General features: G+C 59.6%; 1 protein-coding gene across 2 annotated transcripts in view; it reads left to right on the top strand.

Moving 5' to 3' along the window:
* The first annotated feature begins 3,858 nt into the window (after positions 1 to 3,858).
* RALGDS (ral guanine nucleotide dissociation stimulator) overlaps positions 3,859 to 19,215 on the top strand; it is a 38,069-nt gene continuing 22,712 nt past the window's right edge. Inside the window, exon 1 of one of the 2 annotated variants that reach the window (XM_081803849.1) lies at positions 3,859 to 4,038. In XM_081803849.1, coding sequence (XP_081659975.1) covers positions 3,874 to 4,038 — 165 coding nt within the window. In that variant the 5' untranslated portion in view covers positions 3,859 to 3,873. Of the gene's footprint in view, positions 4,039 to 11,805; positions 11,951 to 19,215 lie in introns of those variants that run through there. The other variant, XM_081803854.1, reaches the window with a different exon arrangement.

Below are 19,215 nucleotides of genomic sequence, written 5' to 3'. Positions count from 1 at the left end.
CGCCATCAGGTTCCTGGGCTCTGCCTAGAACACTGGCTTGGCTGCGCTTGGCCAGGGTGACCGAGGTGGGGGTTGGTACCGGGGGACTGAGTGTATTTGGTTTTTGTTGCTGCTGTGACAAAGTACCACAAATTGGGTGGCTCAAAGCAACAGAAATTTATTCTCTGTCACTTCTGAAGGCCGAAAAGTCCAAAATCAGGTGTTGGCAGTTCCATGCTCTCTCTAGAAGCTCAAGGAGAGGATCCTTCCTACCTCTTCCGACTTCTGGTGGTGCCAGCAACCCATAGCGTTTTTTTGGTTTTTTTTTTTAAGATTTTATTTATTTATTTGACAGAGAGACAGCACAAGTAGGCAGAGTGGCAGGCAGAGGGAGAGGGAGAAGCAGGCTTCCCGCTGAGCAGGGAGCCCGATGCGGGGCTCGATCCCAGGGCCCTGGGATCGTGACCTGAGCCGAAGGCAGCGCTTAGCCAACTGAGCCACCCAGGTGCCCCTATCCCATAGCGTTTCTTGACTCATAGGTGCGTTGCTCCAAACTCTGCTTCGGTGTTCACATAGCCTCCTCTGTGTGTCTGTGTCCAATTTTCCCCATTTTATAAGGACTCCAGTCATTGGATTGGGGCCCACCCTCCTCCAGTGTGTCCTCATCTTAACCTGATGACATCTGCAAAGACACTATTTCCAAGTAAGGTTTATTCACAGGTGCTGGGTTAGCTTTTTGGGGACACAGTTCAACCCACAACAGGAGCACTGAGTGCCTCTTGCCCCGAAGGCCAGGTCCCCAGGTGCCCCGAGGGCTGGGGGAGCAGTTGGGGTCTGGGGAGGTCTTGGGCACCCCTCCGGCAGAGGCCCCCTGCGCCGGGTTGTGGCCTGAGTGCGGTCTGAGAGTGTGCCGTCAGGAACAGCAGGTGGCGCTGTGACCCTCTTGCCGCATCCCCAGCCCAGCTCGGAGCACCACTGGGGTAGACAAAGGTCTCACCTTCCATTTGCGAGGAGACAACACCCAACTGTAAACACAACAGGAGCCCCATCATTTCAGGGGTGACACTCACCACAGAGGAAGTCAAATAAGGTGGGACCACATGGTAGTGACTCGGTGGCTCCCTGGATGGGAGGCCCGGGAACCTAGCAGGGCCAGGCCTCCCCAGGTCGGGAGTTGGCGTTTCCTTCTACACCTGCAAGCCGAGCCAGCCCTTCTCAGCCATTTTCAAGAGCCCTGGGCTCCTCCCAGGGCAGCTAGGATTACCTTCTGTGGTTTCCTGGCAGGTCACGTGTTACTGCCAGGGCGGCTGTCTCTGAGGGGAACACGGAAGGCAGCCATCTGGATGGGTGGGCTGTCGAGACTTGAGGGGTCCCTGTCCCCAGAGACCCTGCCCAAGGGGGGGGCAGTGCTGCCTGAGCTCCCCCACTGCTCACCTGCTGGGGTTCTGCCCTGTCCTCATACAAACCCGAGAAGGCCACCTGGGGCTGAGGAACAGGGGCCCCAGGCTCCCCACGGGAGAATAGGCTCCTAGGGGCATCAGTGGAATGAAGCAAAGTGCCCAGAAGTGAGGCCATTTCTCACTGTGGCCCCTGGGCACGCCCGGGTCCCACGAGGCTGAGGCCGCTAGCCCTTGACAGTGGGTCACTCGCTAATTCTCACAACGGAAACTAACCAAGGGCCTCTGTGCAAAGCTCACCTTGGTTCAAATCTGAGAAGATGAGACCATGGCGAAGAAATACAGGAATGGGGGCATAGGACAGAGAGTAGGTCCTAGGAGAAGGCATGGGGCTGGGAGGCTGGGGACCTGGGGTCGGTGGCCGCTCGGGGCTGTGCTCTGCAGACTAACTCCCAGGCCCTCCCCCACTTCTGCGGGGTGCTGTGGACAGCCAGGCTGTAGCGCCTCCCCTGGGCCTAGCCTTGGGCTGCCGTGTCTCATTGTATCCGCAACACAATTACCACTGCCATCTTTATATACAGAAGGGAAAACTAAGGCACTGGACGGTGAACAGGCTCCCCAGCTAGGTGATGGCAGGGCTGGTGGGGACACATCCCTGTGTGCAGACATGCCTGGGAGGGGCCGGGCCTCGGGGCTGGCACCAAGTTCCTTGCAATTGCAATGAGCTTCCAATGTCAGGGCTGGGCAGGCCCCAAGGTGATGGTTAACAGCGGGAGTGGAGACATAAACAGAGTTAATGAGCCCCTTCGTCCTCTCCCCGTTTTAATGAAGGCCTTGGGCTCTGGGCTCTGCGTTTTCTCAGAGTTCTGGGGTTTTGATCCTCAGAGTCTTCACTTAGGGCCACCGCTGGGTGCGTCTCTGTGGGGGTTGGGGAATCTAGATGTCTCCTCCCAGGGCAGCTGAGCCAGAGTGAGGAGGTGGAAAAGAGAGGGCATCCCCCTAAAAATGACAAGCCCCAGAAGGAGGGAGAGTTCCCATGGTAACCTGGAGCAGTTGCTTGGCAACTACAGGTCCCCAAAATACTTGCCAGCAGGCAGGCTCAGGGCTGGGGCTTTCCAGTGGCCTCTGTGTAGACCCTAGCTGTGGGGTCTGATCCACCCCCCACCCAGCAGCCCCCGCCCTGGATCCTTCCTGAGGGAAACCCCAGTCTGCTCCTCCCTCCCTGTTACTCCACCCTGCCAGCCAGCCACCTTGTGTCAGGCCATCCCCTTAGCAACAGAAGCTACTTCCTGGATACCTGAGTGACAGTTGGTGGTGGCACGATGTCAGAAAATGTAGGGTCAGAGGGCGCCGTAGATGGGGCCGGGTGCCAGCCAGGGGAAGGGGAAGCTGGGCTTGGGGCCCTGGACATTGTACCCCCTACAGCTGCGAGTGACCTGGGCCTGGGGACAGGGTGGCAGGGCAAGGTGTGGCTGGGAGGGTTAGAGCCCCTGGAATAGGGGACTCTGGTTCTGATCCGGGCCAGCTGAGACTGACTAGCTCTGTTGACCTTGGCATGTCGCTGGCCTCAGTTTCCCCATCTGTGGCCCCATCTTCCCCTACGCTTGTGTGTGCACCATTCGGTGCATGAACACTGCCCTGTAAATCATGCCACCTACTGGGGCTTTGGGGTGGCCAGGACCAGACTAGCCTCTGTGCTTGCTCCTCCGCTGGCCTGCTTCCACCTGCTTCCCATCTGGGTGCTGGGGGTAGGCAGGCGGCCTCACGGTTAAGGCCATTGGCTTTGGAGATGGACACCTGTGTCCGGATCCCAGTGCAGTGCTTCTTACCGAGTGTCCTAGAATGCGTGCTAAACCCCTCCGAGCCTTACTGTTCCTCCAGCTGTGAGCAAAATGTGGCGACAGAAGGAATCCAGTCATGTGGGCTCTGTTAGGGCCTTTTGTTTGTGGGCGCTGACCCCGTCCCCAGCAGTGAGCACACAGACCAGGGTTGTGTCCACCGGGAGGGAGCAAGGCCCCGGAGCCCCTTGCCTTGCCTTGGAATGGAGGAGAAGGGCCTTTGGGGTCCAGACTGCCCTGCGGCGGGGGTTGGATTTTGGAGCTGGGAAGGGTGTGAGGCGCAGGTACCCTCAGGAGTTCTCTCTGGGGAGGGCAGTGATGGGTAGTCTTGTTGGTGACCTCAGGGGTTCCCAACGTGCCCTCAGGGAGCCAGGATTCTAGTCTGACCTTGACCATTCACTCACTCTGTGATCTTGGGCCATCACCCCACCCTCTGAGCCTCCCAGGCCCCGGCTGTCAAAAGGGGAGGGGGCGTGCCCACCTCCGGCCTTGGGAGGAGGCTTGGGTGGCATCCTCAGCCCTGGGCCGGGCACCCACGTTGGATTTGGGGGCGGCGGCTCCGGCTCCGTTGCTCCCGGGCCGCGCCTCTGCCCACTCTGCCCAGCCGCCCCTCACTCGTGTGCGGCGGGAGGAGGGGCGGGGCGAGGGCGGCGCAGACAATGGCCCGGGCCGGGTGGTGGCGGCAGTGCCCCGAGCGGGGCGGGGCGCTGCAGGCCGGGTGCCGGGCGACAGCAGGCGGCGCGCTCCTGTCCTCGGCCCCAGGCGGGGTGCAGCCCCTGCCCGCGTTCATGCTGCTGGTCCCGCCGAGTGTGCGGGCGGACGAGGTGAGCCCCAGCCCCACGGGCGGCCGAGGAGGGGATGGGGCAGGGCCACACGGCGGCGGGAGCTAGGACGCGGGAGGACTGCCCCCCCCCCCCCGTCCCCCCCCTCCCATCCCCCCAACCGCCCCTCCCGCCTCCCAGCTCCCAGGCCTGAGAGGGGCGGGGTCCCCCTTGGGGCCGGAGGGCACCCGGGTTCTTCCCCCTTTCTGGGTTGGGATCGGGAATGCATTCCCTTAGGGAAGGCACACCATACCTTCTCTGCACACCACCCGACGTTCCAGGTGCGCCCACCTGACCTGTGTGTGCGTGAGCTGTGGTGGGGAGGGCATGGTCCTGGCCCCTGAGTTCTGAGTCCAGAAACCTACCCCTCCTTTGGGATCCTGTGGAGTGCAGACATTCCTTCCTCCGGGAGGCCCTCTACCTATAACTGTGTGGGTCAAAACAGGGAGGCGGGGGGGTGGGGACCAGGGTGTTCAAGCCCTGCAGCTCCCTGGCTGGGCTGCAGCGGGCGGAGGAGGAGCCCAGCCCTGAATGTCTCCGTCCACAGCTCTCAGCATGCAGGTCAAGGCTGTCTTGAGGTCAAGGGGGAGAGAGAAGTCTGGGAAGGCTGGGTGGGAGTGCAGGCTTGGACTCGCAGGATCCCAGACAGGTGGTTCCCTCAACTTCCCTGTGGACTCATGGATGTCAAGGTGTGTGAAGTGTTCCTGAAGTCCCTGGTACCGTCACCAGCAGTGAGCCCTCCGCAGGTGGCAGGAAATGTCTCTTCCCCTCTGAGGAAGGCAGATGGTGGCGTGGCCCACCAGCTGTGAAGACAGGTGGTGTTGACTGCCCTGAGTTGAATCCACGTGTTTTTCTAGGTGGGGAAACGGGGGTCTGGAAAAGCTGAGTAGATTGCCGGGCCCCATCTGAAGGTGAGCTCCACCTGGATCGCCTTCCTCCCTGAGGCCAGAGTTCTAGGGTGTGCTGCCCAGGAAGTTGCCTGGGGTGCCCTTTGGCCTAGGTAGCAGGGTGAGGCAGTCCACCTGGCCTGAGGTCCTGGGCAGCCAGACAGGTGACAGCTGTGGGCTGCAGAGCGAGGCAAGTGGAAGGGTAGGCAGGCGGCACCCAGTGCGGAGAAGCATCACCCGCCTGCCCCGCCCTGCAGCGGAGGATTGCAATTCTTCGGTATTTCAAGGAGTTTCCTTCGTAGCCACGGGGGGCCAGGAAATCCTTGCACAAAACACATGCGTCCTTCTCCTTCCCTTCTCGCCAGCCCTGCCAGAAGCCGACACGGGACGGGCCCTGAGGGCTGTAGGGTGGCCACCGTTGTCAGGAAGATGTGCGGGGAGTGGGAGATACATCCGAGGCTTGGGGGCGGGGAGGCTGTACCATGCCTTTGGGTGACTGCACACATTTGAGTGGATTTGTGGCCACGTGCGTCCCCCTGGGCCACCAAGTGTGCGTGACGAGCCCAGCGGTGGCTGAGTGCGCATGTGTGTGAAGGGACTCGTGTGGTGCAAGTGCAAACACATGACTGATTACGGAGTGGGGGAGAGGGGAGACTTGCTCGTGGGGCTCGAGAGTGCGAGCGTGTGGTCATGTGCACACGTTTGCACCTTGCTTTTCCAAAGCTCGGGGCCCAGGTCGTGACCATGAGGAGGCCTGCATGTTCCTGCCCTGTCCACTTCTCCGTGATCAGGTTTCTCAGCTGTGAAAGGGGCTAATAAGTGTACGCAGCTCACAAGGTTGGGGCGGCTTTTCTCAGCACCGTGCCTGATGGTGGCATGGAGATCTTTGCCGCCCTTGGAGGGCCCCTGGCAGGGGCATCCCGCTGGTGCCTGGCCGCCCTTGCCACATCTCCCGTGTAGGAGCAGGTGGGGGCAGACGGGAGAGGCCCAGGGACCTTGCCAAGGAGGAGAAACCAAGGAAGGAGCAAAGTCGTGGGCTTGGCAGAGGGTCAGTGGGTGGCAGGAGGGGGACAAAGGCTATGGCTCTGAAACTGTCACTGAGCCCCAAGGCCCTGCCCCCACCCTCCCCCGTCCCCTCCCTGCCTCTGGGGAAACTTCCTTGCCTGAAGACTGTGGGAAAGAGGGCAGCGGGCACCAGCCCCCCGACCTCCCGGCAGCCAGCTGGAGCCCCAGATCCCTTCCAGAGGCTAGGGCAGCTCAGGAGGTCCCCCTCTGAAAGGGGATCCCTGCTTCCCAGGCCCTGGGCCCCCCGCGTGCAGGCAGTGGGCGGGTGACAGCACCGGGCACACAGTGTCCCTGGCACGGCAGGCAGCCTCCTCACCACAAGGGCCCATTTGTCCCAACTCCCCTGGCCCTGAAGCCCCAAGTGACCAGGCCCTGCTGGGCCCGGGGGCCTGACTGTGGGCTCAGCTCCCCCCACCCTCCCCGCCTCAGCCAGCCCTGCCTGTGCTTCATGGACCAGCTCCTTAGCACAGGCCAGACCACAGCAGAGCAACCTCAAACTCACCCGATGGGCGGAGACCCATCCCCAAGAGCTATTATTGCGCCGGGAGTTTCGGAAGGAGAAAAAACCCTCAGGTTGAACTGGAGCTGAACTGCCTGCCCACCTCCCCACCCTGACACCCCACGGCAGGCTGGCTTCTGGGAACCTCCTGGCTCCTGTTTCCCAGAAAGCCTGGCTTGCCTCCAGCCTCGCTCTCCGGAAAGCACTCGAATGGCAGGTTGGCAGAGAGGGCCTTGCCCTTCCTGTGCCCTTCCTCCTTCCCATCCCTCAGGCTCCTCTCCAGCCTTGCTGCCTCCTCCAGGAAGCTTTTCTGGTGATCTCCCTGCAGGCAACTTGTTAGCCCCGAACTCTGAATATTTTCGAATCTAGAGACTTTGAAACTGGAGGAACTGTCTGGACCATCGAGCTTACTGGTGCATCCTAGGTATTTGATGAGAGCCCACTGTGTGCCAGACTCTGTTGTAGGCGCCGAAACATCAGGGAACAGAGTCCCTGCCTGCTCTCAAGGAGCTTACACCCCCTCCAATTTTTAAAAAGAAGGAAGAACTGAAAACACACTTAGAACACCCAGTGCTCTTTCCACTCCTGCGATGGTAGTGTGTGCATACATGAGTGGTAGAGTCACCCGCCTACCCGTTAGCAGTTACGGGAATGCATCAGGGGCCAGGCATCATTCTGGCACTTGGGTATGAGGGGTGAGCAGGACAGATGCTGCCCCCAGGAGGCTTAGAGCCCAGTGGGGCGGCGGAGGGGGGTATGAGGCTACGCCACAGTCTGAATTGTTTTCTTAATCCCCTTCTGGAGTCTTCCCCCACATGGTACTTTCTAGCTCGCCCACCCTCGTCCATCAAAGGACACGGCATGCTCAGCCCCTCTTACCCTATTCTGTTTTTTTCTTCTACAGCATACTCACCTTCCAACACACATTTTACTTCTTACCACCCAGCAGGGGCTCAGTCAATCCCTGCGGGCTGAATGCCACAGACTGTTGCTGGTCCTCAGGGACATGGGATAAATTGAAATTGTAGAGACTTTTATGGCAGTTTGAATTTGCTGGGAGGATTTTCTATCGCATTTTCTGAAGTACCAGTTGTCCCTGACTTGGAGTGTCCTAGGCTGCTTCGGAATAATGTCAGGCCATATCCTCAGTGTTTCCGTCCAATATTTCAAGCTTTTGGAGGTGGAGGCCATCTCCCTGTGTAGGCCAGGACGAGGGTCAGCAAGTCGCAGGCTGGGGGTTTGAACCTGGACTCTGTCTACCCAGAGCCCCAACTCGTAGCTGCTGCTCTAATCCTTAAAGTTAGACGTTGGGCTCATTGTCGAGACGGGCATGGGGGCAGGCCCAAAGGGGCAGGGAGCTGTCCTCGGCAGCCATAGGAGGGGGGCTGGTGGTGCCCTTGGCAGTGCCAGATCCTGCCAGGCAGGGAGCCAGCAGGAGCAGCTGGGGCAGGGCCTTGATTCTCGGATCCTCAGCCTCTTGGCAACCTGTGTGACTCAGTGGGCTGGTAAAAAGGGCTGGCAGGCGGGCAGTGGGTGAATCAGCAGCTGGAGCAGCCCACCGACCTACCACTGGGTTACTGTTGGGCCTGGAGCGGGGCCGAGCCTCAGCTGCCAAAATACCTAGCCCCTCCTTGCCTTTCTCCCTGGCAGGTGTTCCTTGTGGCTGTACCATTCCAGGGGGTCCCCGGGGTCTCCCCAGCCGGGAGCAGGGGAAAGGGCCTTCCTCTGGCCCCTCTCAGCCCTTCTATAAAGCAGGGGTCCTCTGCCCACAGAAGGGCGCCGGGAGGATAGAATCACGCTCAGCCCTTCTTGTAAAGAGCCCTTCTTGTAAAGAGCAGCTGAGCCACCCAGCCTCCAAGCCAGACTTCTGTGTGACTTTGGGTGAGTTTGATAGGTCTCCAGGCTCCTGTCCCTGAGCTCACCTGCACACCTGCCTCTCACATCGTGACACTTAAATTATATCCATGCGAGCACATCAGTGAATGGTAGAAAATTGGGGGGGACGAAAGGTCATCGACTCCAGCTTAGACACTGGGTTGCAGGGGGACAGAGTGATGGGGGAAATCGAAGTCAGAATCCCGAGCTGGGCCTCATACAGGGGGCAGGCCGCCCACCCTGCTGACAGCCGGCAGCCCCAAGCCTGCCTGTGGTGCCAGGCACAAATCCACGTGTGATCTTTAACCCGGCCCAGAGTGGAGGAAATTGAGCTGCCTTGGGGCCAGACAGGCCAAGGCGTGCACCTGGCCTTGGAACTGACCCCCTGTGCATCCTTGGGCAAGCGGTTTGCCCTCTCTGGGCCTTGATCTCCTCAGCTTTACAACAGAAATGATCAGTGGGGCTGCATCTGTTTGACAGATGCCACGTGGAAGAGTGATTTGCCCCCCTCGAGGAGCACCAAAGGCAGGGCCAGGATGAGCTCTGGGGGCCGAGGGGGCGTCAGGAGCCGCTTGTGCCTCCAAGGCTTCTAAGTGTGTGCAAGCCTTCGCCTTCGGCAACAGGGGGCAGGTGTTTGCAGGGCCCTGGGTCCTGGGCCTCTCTCACAGCTGAAGTACATGCACCCCGGTTCTAAACCCTTTTCCCGGCTCCACGGGCTGGTCTCTCACGTGCAAGGCTGCAGTGTCACCTGACCTAGCAGAGCCCGGGTGGCAATGGCTTTGGGATGAGGGGCCGCAGGTCCCCAGGGATGAGGGGGAGGGGCGCTGGGCTGTCCCACGCCCCCAGCGGGACCCCGAGTCGGGTCAGGAGGCTGCAGGAAAGAGGAGCCAAAGCCAGCCAGGCCTCTCCTGTCTGCTTCCTGGACAGGATGTTGTGCTGGGTAAACAGCTCCGAGAGGAGTCACCACTCCGGCTCTGAGTCACAGCTCCTAGCGACGGCCACTAGTGTTTATAAACAGTGTGCTTTGCACCCACCAGGGCCTGCCCCCAGGAGCCGGCAGAGGGTGAGAGGAACCCCCCCCAGATGTGGAACGCAGCAGGCCCACCCAGGAAGGTGTCCCCTGCCAAAGGGCTTGGGTCTCGGTGGCGAGAAGCGGTGGCGCGTCTGCGCGCATGCGGGTTCAGGAGTGGGGTTTTGCTACGTCTAGGCTTGTGTGTGGCTGCCCGGGTGCATTATCCTAGGGCCATCTGGTACAGCGGGCAGGGCATAGGACCGTGGGCAGGTCCCAAGACCTCGGGGACTGGGACAAGCGTCTCAGGATGGGGCCAGCGTTCCCCGATGCACAGTGGGTGTGCAGGAAAACCTTGTGTGCGCTCCGGTCCTCGGCGGGCCCAGCCCCAGAAGGTGGCAGCGCCGTGGGAGTGCAGGTGGAATGCCCCTGACTGGCCCCAGCCCCCAGAGCCCTGGTGCTCCGTGGCTGGTCTTTGGTTCCAGGCGGTGACAGTGATGTGGTGACACCAGACTGGCAGGGAACAAAGGCGCCTCTGCTCGCCTCCTCTCGGCTGGGAGGAGGGGTGGACGTGCCCCGCCCCACCCCTCCCTTGCCCCGCCTCCTCAGGGCTCCCGCCCGCTCTTCTTGCCTCTTCTTGCTTCTTCTTGCCAGACAGCTGGTCTCCCGCAGCCACCGCCTGGGACCTTCCCGGTGAGCCCTGCCCTGGCGGCCAGGCTCCCAAAGGAATAGCTCAAGACCGGTCCTGAGGCCAGGCTGACCTGTGTCAGAAGGCTGGGGTGGGGGAAGGGCGGGGTAACAGGTGTGGACGGGGGTGGGGGGGCCGTCTGGACAAGAGCACAGAGAGCCTCGTTTGACACTCATGAGCTATGGAAAGAGACGTGGTCCCTTGCAAGGGGCCTGGTCCCTGGGAAGCGCTCATTAAATGCTTATGGAATCAGAGGCATTAACACACAGATACACCTAAGGGGCAGCCTGGTTCCCTGTTGGTTCCCACCCGCGGACACACGCTTCCTCCAGTGGCCTCTTGAAGCTCTCCCCCACCCCCAAACACATTCGCCCAGTTGGAAGCATCCACGCCCAGGGCTCCCATCTACGGACCCCTTGCACAGCACTGGGGTCGGGGCCCCGCCTTGAGATGAGGAGGCCAAGCCTCAGGAAAGGCCCTCCCACCCCGTCGTGTCATCTAGTGCCCCCAGGGGCTTGGGAGAGCGCACCCGCGGGTACACACAGAGGGCAGGCAGGCTGCATCGAGCGATGTCGGAGGTCCCACAGCCAGGCAGCTGGCTGCACCGGGCTGAGCGGCCAAGGATGTGTGAACAGCCTCCGTGCCCCAGGGCTATCTCCCTCCTTGGAGCTCTCCTGCCTTGCTGCGCCCTGGCCTCTGTTGACAACAAACATTTCTCAGTTAGCCACTGGGATCCAGTTCCGGGGCCCATGTTAGCACTGGACCGGCCCCAGATTGCCATTTGGAGTTTGCTCTTGGAGATGGAGCCAGGCAACAGTACCTGCCAACATCCGCTGAGTGTTTATTACGTGCCAGGCGCTGGAGCAGGCTTGTGACTGGGGGAATGATCAGAATGCACATCCCCTGGGTGCCGGCCACCAGCCAGGCCCCTGCTGAGCTCTTGCCGAATCCCCAGGCACCCTGGTGCCAATTTTACAGATGAGGAAACTGAGTCAGTAAGTAATGCTAAGTCAGTGGCCCAGGGCCTCAGGGCGGGCCGATTCAGAGCCCAGTTGCCTCTGCTGTTTCTCAAAGGTCAGGGTTAATTTAAGCATCACCTTGTGCAGGAGGCCATGGTGGCTGAGGAGGAGGAGGAGTAGGGACTGCCTGCGTAGAGGGGAGCACAGGGAGGTGCCCGGTGGCTGGTGGCAGGGAGGATTGGGATTCTCTTGCGGGCGGGACGGAAGCTGTTGGAGGGATTTGGGTGCGGGGGAGCCTGTCTCTGGCTGTAGGCACGAGGGTGGCATGGGAGGCCATGTTCCACCTGGCACCTCCAGCTCAGTTTCTCTGATGCCCACCCAGCCCCCCACCCTGGGATGCCCACATCCCCGGGCATTCCTAACTTGTGTTCACAGAGATTCTTTCTTCCCTAAAAGAAATGTCCTCTGGAACCCAGTGATGAGAATTCCAGGTCAAGAGAGGCAGTGAAGCCAGGGGTTGGGAAGAGTTTGTGTTTGAAAACCTCCGTGTCTCTCCCACCCACCCCCACATCCATAACAGGTCAGGAAACTGAGGCTTGGAGAGAAGAGGAACCTGCAGGTCCCACAGGGAGGCAGGGCTGGCTGGGCGGGGACAGGAACCAGGTCGGGCTCAGAGCAGCCTGCTCCACTGGGTCCCCCGCACCCCACAAAGCCACCGGAAGAGGATGTGAAACTCTGAGAGGCAGAGTGAGTGCTGGTGGGGCTCTGTGCCCGGGGAAGCATGCTGGGCCCCAGCACCCCCCGCCGCAGCCAGGGGACCTGATGTGCCTGCAGGCCAGCTCCCGAGCCCCTGCGCCGCCCTCCTTGCTCCCAGCCCCCACGGCCCCCTGGCAGCCAGGGGCAGGACGTCCACCCGGCCAGGGCCCCAGCAGGGTAAGGAAGCCACCCTGCCGCTCGGCCTCTTTGCCCTGGGACCTCTGGGTTTGGTGGAAGGAGCGTCTGTGGGCTTTGCAGGGCTGCGGACAGATGCAAGTCCTGGATTTGCCCTGTGAGGTCTCGGGCAAGTCCCTGCTCCCCCTGGGCCTCGGTTTTTGCTTTTGTCAAATGGGTGTATTGGACTCGGTCCGTCGTTTCCAATGGCTGGTTTGCAGCAAAATGAGAAAAATGGGCACAAGGTTGTGAGCTTTACTTAAAGCCAAGTGCCTCCATTTAACCACTACTAAATGAATGGCATTTCTGATGGTATGTCCTAGTTAACGTTTGGTGGCATCTTTTCTGGAGTAATGGTAATGATGTTTGGTTTTTGGGTTTTTTACTACCCTACTTGGCAGAATAAGCAGTTGGCAACTCTCAGTTGGTCCTTACAGTTGTTTTTTTTTTTTATATATATTTTATTTATTTATTCAACAGAGGGACACAGCGAGAGAGGGAACACAAGCAGGGGGAGTGGGAGAGGGAGAAGCAGGCTTCCCGCTGAGCAGGGAGCCCGACGCGGGGCTCGATCCCAGGACCCCGGGATCATGACCCAAGCCGAAGGCAGACGCCCAACGACTGAGCCACCCAGGCGCCCCATGGTCCTCACAGTTTAAAATGAGGTCTTGTGCCTGGGTGCCAGGGCAGAGGAGCTCAAGGGGAGAGTGCAGGGAAAGTTTCGGGAATGAAGCGGTAGCTTGGCATAAGCGGGGACCTCCTGTGCTCCCCCTGACAGCACCTAGCTGGGCTCACACCTACCCGGTGGCCCCACTGGCTGAGCCCTGCTTTGGTCTCGGTGACTTGTACCTGCCACCTTTCCAGCTCTGGGTGATGATTTCCCTGCAGGCAGGGGGAGTGGGGATGGGGCCTTGGGGTATTGGAGGAGACAACGGGGCCCACCCCAAGAGGAGCCGGTTTGAGCTGGGGTTGCTGGCCCAGCTCAGGACAGAGCCCCGTCCACCTGGCCTTGGCTGGCCCATGGCCTGGTACCAGCGGGAATTCCTGGCCCTGCCCATCATGGGAGTAGGTATGACAGCCATGCCGATGACACCAGGCCTAGGCACTCGGGTGCTCGACTCCATCGGGGCAGGCAGGCACACGGACGGGCAGATTGGCAGAGGGCCTCCCTGGGAGCCCACCCCCTGCCTGGCTCCCGGACTGCCATGGCCCGGGAAGCCAGGCCCACTGTGCCCAGGGCCAGGAAGGGCTGGGTATTCTTCGCCTGTGTCTCTGTGGTGACTGCCAGGCGCTGGGCCATCGCCCGCCGCGCCGCTCTCCGAAGCCCCACACCTTGGCCGGCGCCTGTGCCGGCCGCAGCCACAGAGGTGAGTTTCCAGGGCAGGCGGTACCTCTGGCGGGAGGCCAAGCGGGTCCCAGCAAGGGCCCACCGCCCAGGAGCTGGTCCCCCAACCGCTACCCCTCCCTCCCTCAGAACTGGTTGAAGGAGCCCAGCTGGAAGCCAGCGGGCGTCCGCAGCCCCCACCTGGGTGTGAGAGGAGGGGGCACAGCGGGGACCCGTCCAGGCCGGCCTGCCCACCTGCCCCCTGCCTGGGCGGCCGCTGCCGGGCAACCATGGGCTGTCCTAGTGTCTCCTGTTCCTATGGTGCTTCTCAGATTTCCAAGGGCTTCTGTGTGTTGTTTTATTACCTGCTCTCCTGAGAGCCAGGTGATCGCATTATCAGTATCACCCCATCTTCCTGCTGGAGAAACTGAGGCCAGGAAGGTGCAGAGCAGGGACTGGAACACAAATCTAGCCTCCAGATCTTAAGAGAGAGCTTCCCAAACCTACAGGCCGCATCCTCGGTGTGTGTGCCGTGCTTCTCTGACGCGGGCTCTGCGAGGGACGGGACCTCCGCCTCCGACTCTGTTCGCCTCCCACTGTCGCCTCTCTGTTACGCTGTGTTTCAGGCTCTTTTGCATTTCCATCTGTCTTATGTCCCTTTCTGCCTCTTTCTCCTCTCCTCCCTTCACCTCCAGCCGTCACACGGCGGATGGGCAGCCCTCAGAAGTGTCGGGTGTCCGTGATCTCTGGGGTGTCGGGCACTGAGCACTCCAGGAGCCGGGGGACCATTGTCAGGGTGGCCCCCATCCACACTGTGTGGATGGCGTTTACCACAGTGAACGGGCTGCACTATGCTCCTCTGAGTGCCCCCTGACACCCTGGGAGTTGGTGTCAGGGGTGGTGAGCGCCCACTTCCAGGGGAGGACCGCGAGGCCCCAGAGCAAGCTCAAGGCTGATCCGGAACCCTTGGCATGCCAGTCCTGGGCCATTTCCATGGCTGCAGGCGTTGATATATTTTGCCCTAGTTGCCCTGGGACAGTAACGCCCTGTGAGATCAGAGATTGGGGGGATAATGATGTCACATCCCTCCACCCAGGGTGGTCTCCTGGAGGTTTGGATGCTTCATTTTCTGCCTCCTGACCAACTCTGAGCTCGCCCTCCCGCTCGTGGGAAACCCCCCTCCCCCCAAGGAGGAGGAGGAGGAAGAGAAGGAGGCCCCTGGAAGTTCCCAGGAACGCAGAGACAGAGGAGGTGGGGCTCAGCCTACGCTCTTGGCCCAGGTGCATCACCTCCTGCCAAGGTGTGTGCTCACCCGCCCACAGAAGGCCAACTCAGGAGGCAGGCAGGCCAGGAATGGTGACGTCAACGACAGGAAGTGACCCAGGAGCCCAGCCAGGCTACACCCTCTTCATGTCCTCCTCGGGCTCTAAATATAGCCCGCAAAGGACAGACAGGGGACCTCCACCTGTGCAGAGAGAGGTGACCGCTCCTTCACCAAGGCCTGACCCAAGTCTGGGTGGCCAGCTGCTCTTTCTCACTCGGCAACCAGCGCCCTCTGTGGCCGTGGCCAAGCCCCAGGTTGGAGGAGGTGACGCGCAAGGCCTGTGGTTGCCTGGACATTGCCTTGAGCCCCGTTGCGGCTCTGAGACCTCCCCAGCGCTGCATCTGGGCCCAAACCCCATTCGCTGGGACCCCCTGCCAAAGCAGAGCTGGGTCTTGATTTGAAGGACAGCTGGAGCAGCACACATGAGTCACCCGTCACGTCCTGGACAAGGGGTGGGCGGCACGTCGGAAGCACGGGCCAGGCAGGACACGGGATGGCCCGAGGCGCCAGGGACCATAGCAGTTCTGTGTGAGCCGGGCTGGGCGTGGTGAGAGAGGGCCCCCAGATGCAAGCCGGGGCCACTCCAAGCAGTTGGTCTTTTGCCCTGAAGGTAGTGGGGCCACTTTTGAAGGGTCAGGACCCCTCTGGCTGCCATGCATCTGGGGGACCAATGGTGGGTTGGAAGCAGGAAGGAGAAGGGGCTCCAGAGGTTTGGCCTCCGTACCCCTCTTCCTTCAACTGGAGGCGGCTGCTCAGGAGGCCTCCCAGCCAGGGAGCGATGGAAGGCCCGGCGGGGCCTGAGCCTTGCCCAAAGGAGACAGCTGCCAGTCAGCTCCCACCCAGCCTCCTGTGGCTCGGAAACACAGACCCCATGTGGCCGGATTGTCCGAAGTTACAGGAGAAGCCAGAAATGTGGATTTTTATATGAAATCAGCTGACCTTTTACCGTTGGCTCAAAAATTTAAAAATACTTTGCAAGCCAAACAAAACACACGTGTGGGCTGGATGTGGCCTGCTTCCAGCCCCTGACTTGTCAGTTCTCAGCCTGTCTTGCAAGCTTCCCCTGCAGGGAGCATCCTGGTGGCAGAACAGTCTGTACGGCATAGTGTTGTTCTCAGGGCTTCTTGTGCCCCCGAGGAAGTGCAGGTGCACTCCCCAGGGAAAGGCTGGGAACCTGGGACTGCTGTGGGTGGGGTGAGCTGTGAGCAGGATGAGGGATGAGAGGAGGGCCCCAATCCTAATAACCCCACACTTTCTACAGTGCTTTATGCTGTTTCTTCCAGCAGACCCTCCAAGGGCAAGGGTGATAACCTTGGTCTTCACTCACCCAAGGTCACTGGCCTGCCTCCAGCCCCATGTGAGCTGTGTGGCTCAGTTTCCCAGCGGCCCACAGCCATGGCCTCCAAAGTGAAACCCCCAGCCTCTTTGTTGTAAGGATGCTAGGAGTGCCTCTGGGTATGGGGCAAGTCAGGAACATGGAAATTGGGGAAGCTAGCCAGGTGTCTAGAGATTGTTGCCCTCCCTTGCTGGCCTGCTGGGAGCCTCAGGGACATCGACGGTGAGGCTCAAACTCTGTCCTTTTTCCTCTTTTAATTTCTATGATGGCAAATTCCAACCAGACAGGAGAGTGGAGAAAGTGCACAAATGCATCCCAGCTGTAACACTCCCCAGTGTGCGAGGACACTCTCATTTCTACTCACTGCCCCCACGTCCTGCGTCCCCTGCAGCGGACAATGTTTGCGCAGATCCCAGGCATACAAATTCTAATATGTCACTCTAATCGTAACTGCATTACCACGATCACACCCAGAAGGTGGTATTGATTATCGTCAAATATCCAGCAGTGTTCAAATAATCTCAATTGTCCTTTAGGTTTTTCGTGGTATTTTTTTTTTTTTTAATAGTTGCCCTGTTCAAATCACCATCCAAAATCCACGTGGCATTTGGTGACGTCTCTTACCTTTCTTTTCATCTATGGCTTCCCCTTTATTATTCTTTCCCCCTGGAACAGATTTGTTGAAGAAACTGGGTGGTTTGTCCCGTAGAGATTCCTACGGTCTGGAATTTATGGATCATATCCTCATGGTGTGTTTAACATGTTCCTCTGTTCCCCCGTAACTCCCCCAGATGGTAGTTACATGCAGAAGGCTGGTTGGGTTCGTGGTTAGTTTTTGGCAAGAACGCTTCGTGGGTGATTTTGTTCTTCCATCAGGCAGCACCTGCTGCCCTGGTCCCCTTTTCTGGGCTGCCCCTGCCCTTGGTACGGGGTCTACCCCGCAGCTTTGGGGCAGGATTATTTAGGGAAGTGCGTGATGGCTCAGGAGAGGGTCTTTCGAGCCGGAGGTGCCCCGTGAACCGCAGCCCTGGTCACTGACAGCGTGGGCCAGAGTCTCTGCCCTGTTTGACCTGGGGGCGCCCAGCACCTGCGTGAGGTGCTTTACCTGTGCTGTCTCCTTAGTTATGCTCCCATTTACACAGGAGAGAGCTTGGAGGTGAGGTGATTTGCCTGGGGGAGAGGGGGACACACAGTTAAGAATAGGGTGGAGCTAGTTTTCACGCCCAGGATTCTCGGTGTCCAAGCCTGCCCTCTGCTACACCAACAGTCTGGAAACTAAGATGTGTGTGGGGGGGGTGTGCCCGCGCGCACATGTGCATGCAGCTGGAGCGGTGAGCAGGCTTGCCAGGACCCCAGAGGGGAGCCCCAAAGTGGGGTGCGGGTGCACGAGGCAGGGAGGGGGAACGAGGCAGAAGGACTAGTTGAGTAAAGGCTATACCACCCTGCCCCCTCCCTGCAGATAATGTGCAGGCAGCCCAGCCAGCTGTGCTGGTGGGGGAGGGGGGTAGCGCTGGATTCCCCACTCCTCACCTCTCCAGCCTACCTGCGCCCCTCAGCCCCGGCACCTGGACATTCAGGGTTGGAGAGGTGGGGACCTCAGGTGCATTCCTCCAGCCCTTTTGAGTCACCTGGCCTGCATGGGCCCTTTTCCATGCTGTAAAATGGGCTTGAGCTTGCTTCCCAGGCCCCTCCCTGGGAGAAGGAGATAAAGACAGCAGAGCAGAGAGAGATAAGTGAGGGCAGGCAGGTGCTGGATTCACTCCGAATTCCCAGAGGCGCTGAGCACGTGGCCCCAGGAGAAAGATTGGGAAGAGGAGCTTCTAGCCAGAGGGTGGTGGCCAGTGGCCAGGTCACCCTTTTGTTGCTCTATGAGGACCTCCTTCCTCTAACTGTGCCTCCCCAACTCGCCTTCCCTGGGCTCAGAGCCCAGAAGCTTCCCAAACGGCCTCCTAGGAATCCTCACTCCAAACTAAATCTAGTCATCTTGCTTTAAAAAAAAAAAAAGCAAACGGCATTTATTACATGTGCGGGATTATTAAAATGTAGAAAAATTAGAAAACTCTAGAAATGAAAAAACAAAAATATACAGTACCGGTCAGAGATAACCACCATCACTGTTACAAAGTAGCTCCCTCTGGTCAAATGCATGTGTGCAATGTCTGGTCTGAAAGCATATTGGGCAGCCTGGTTTTCCTACTTCCTGGTTACACAGAGCATGCCCCGCACCGTGGTTCTCCCGGCCCGCGGTGGCACCAAGGGTCCTGTGAGTTAGCAGAGGGCATTTGAGTTGGTTCAGTTTGGCAGAGTTGTAATCCACGTTTCCATCAATATGCTTGTGAAGAGACCTGTGTCCATCCCTCTGATTGCGTCCTTAGGGTGAATTCCTAAGAGTGGATCATCGAGTCAAAGGGCAAGAGCATTTTTAATGCCCTTAATAGAAACTGCCAGATTGTGGTTTTCTGCCTGTCTTTGTCAAGGCCTTGGCTTCCTGGCTGGATGGTGCTCAAGCTCCCCGGTGGGTGGGGCTTGCTGCAGACCCACTATGCGTGGAGACCTGAGGCTTGGCACACAGTGAGCACACACAATATGCTTATGGAATGTGTAGTCTGGTCCTGCCCTCTCCTTTTACAAGTGGAGAAACTGAGGCCCAATGGTAGGAGACCTGGTTCTGGGGAGGTTGGTAGTATTGCCAGGGCTGTAACAGCAATGGTTGGGGCTCTTTGAGGGCTGAGGCCAGAGGCCAGGCAAGGCCCCAGCAGTGGGCTAGGTGTGCAAGACGGTCCCACTCATTTATGCATCTATAAATACCCTCTTGACCCTGCTGTTAACATCCAGCCTCCCTCTACCTCACAGGCTTCTAGAGGTAATGCAGCAAGGCCTCCCTAGCCCAGCAGCCTGACTCCCACCCTGACCGCTGCCCTGAGATCTTGAGCACTCAAGCCACCAGTGGCCCCAGCTGACCAGCCAAGTGACAGGTGCTCCAGCAGGCAGTTGTCCCTCTTGACCCCTTACTTTCTTGAATGTCTGGAAGGCTCCGACCCCCGTGGCATCTGTTGTGTTCTACCCCCGCATCCCCCCAACCTCCTTTTTTTTTTTTTAAAGATTTATTTATTTGTTTGAGAGAGCGAGAATGAGAGAGAGTACATGAGAGGGGGGAGGGTCAGAGGGAGAGGCAGGCTCCTCGCCGAGCAGGGAGCCCGATGCGGGACCCGATCCCAGGTCTCCAGGATCATGACCTGAGCCGAAGGCAGTTGCTTTAACCAACTGAGCCACCCAGGCGCCCC

This window comes from Leptonychotes weddellii, chromosome 14, assembly GCF_054177405.1.
Source record: "Leptonychotes weddellii isolate Sample4059 chromosome 14, ASM5417740v2, whole genome shotgun sequence".
In the NCBI taxonomy this organism is placed as follows: Eukaryota; Metazoa; Chordata; class Mammalia; order Carnivora; family Phocidae; genus Leptonychotes; species Leptonychotes weddellii.
This window is presented reverse-complemented; position numbering and strand designations above follow the sequence as displayed.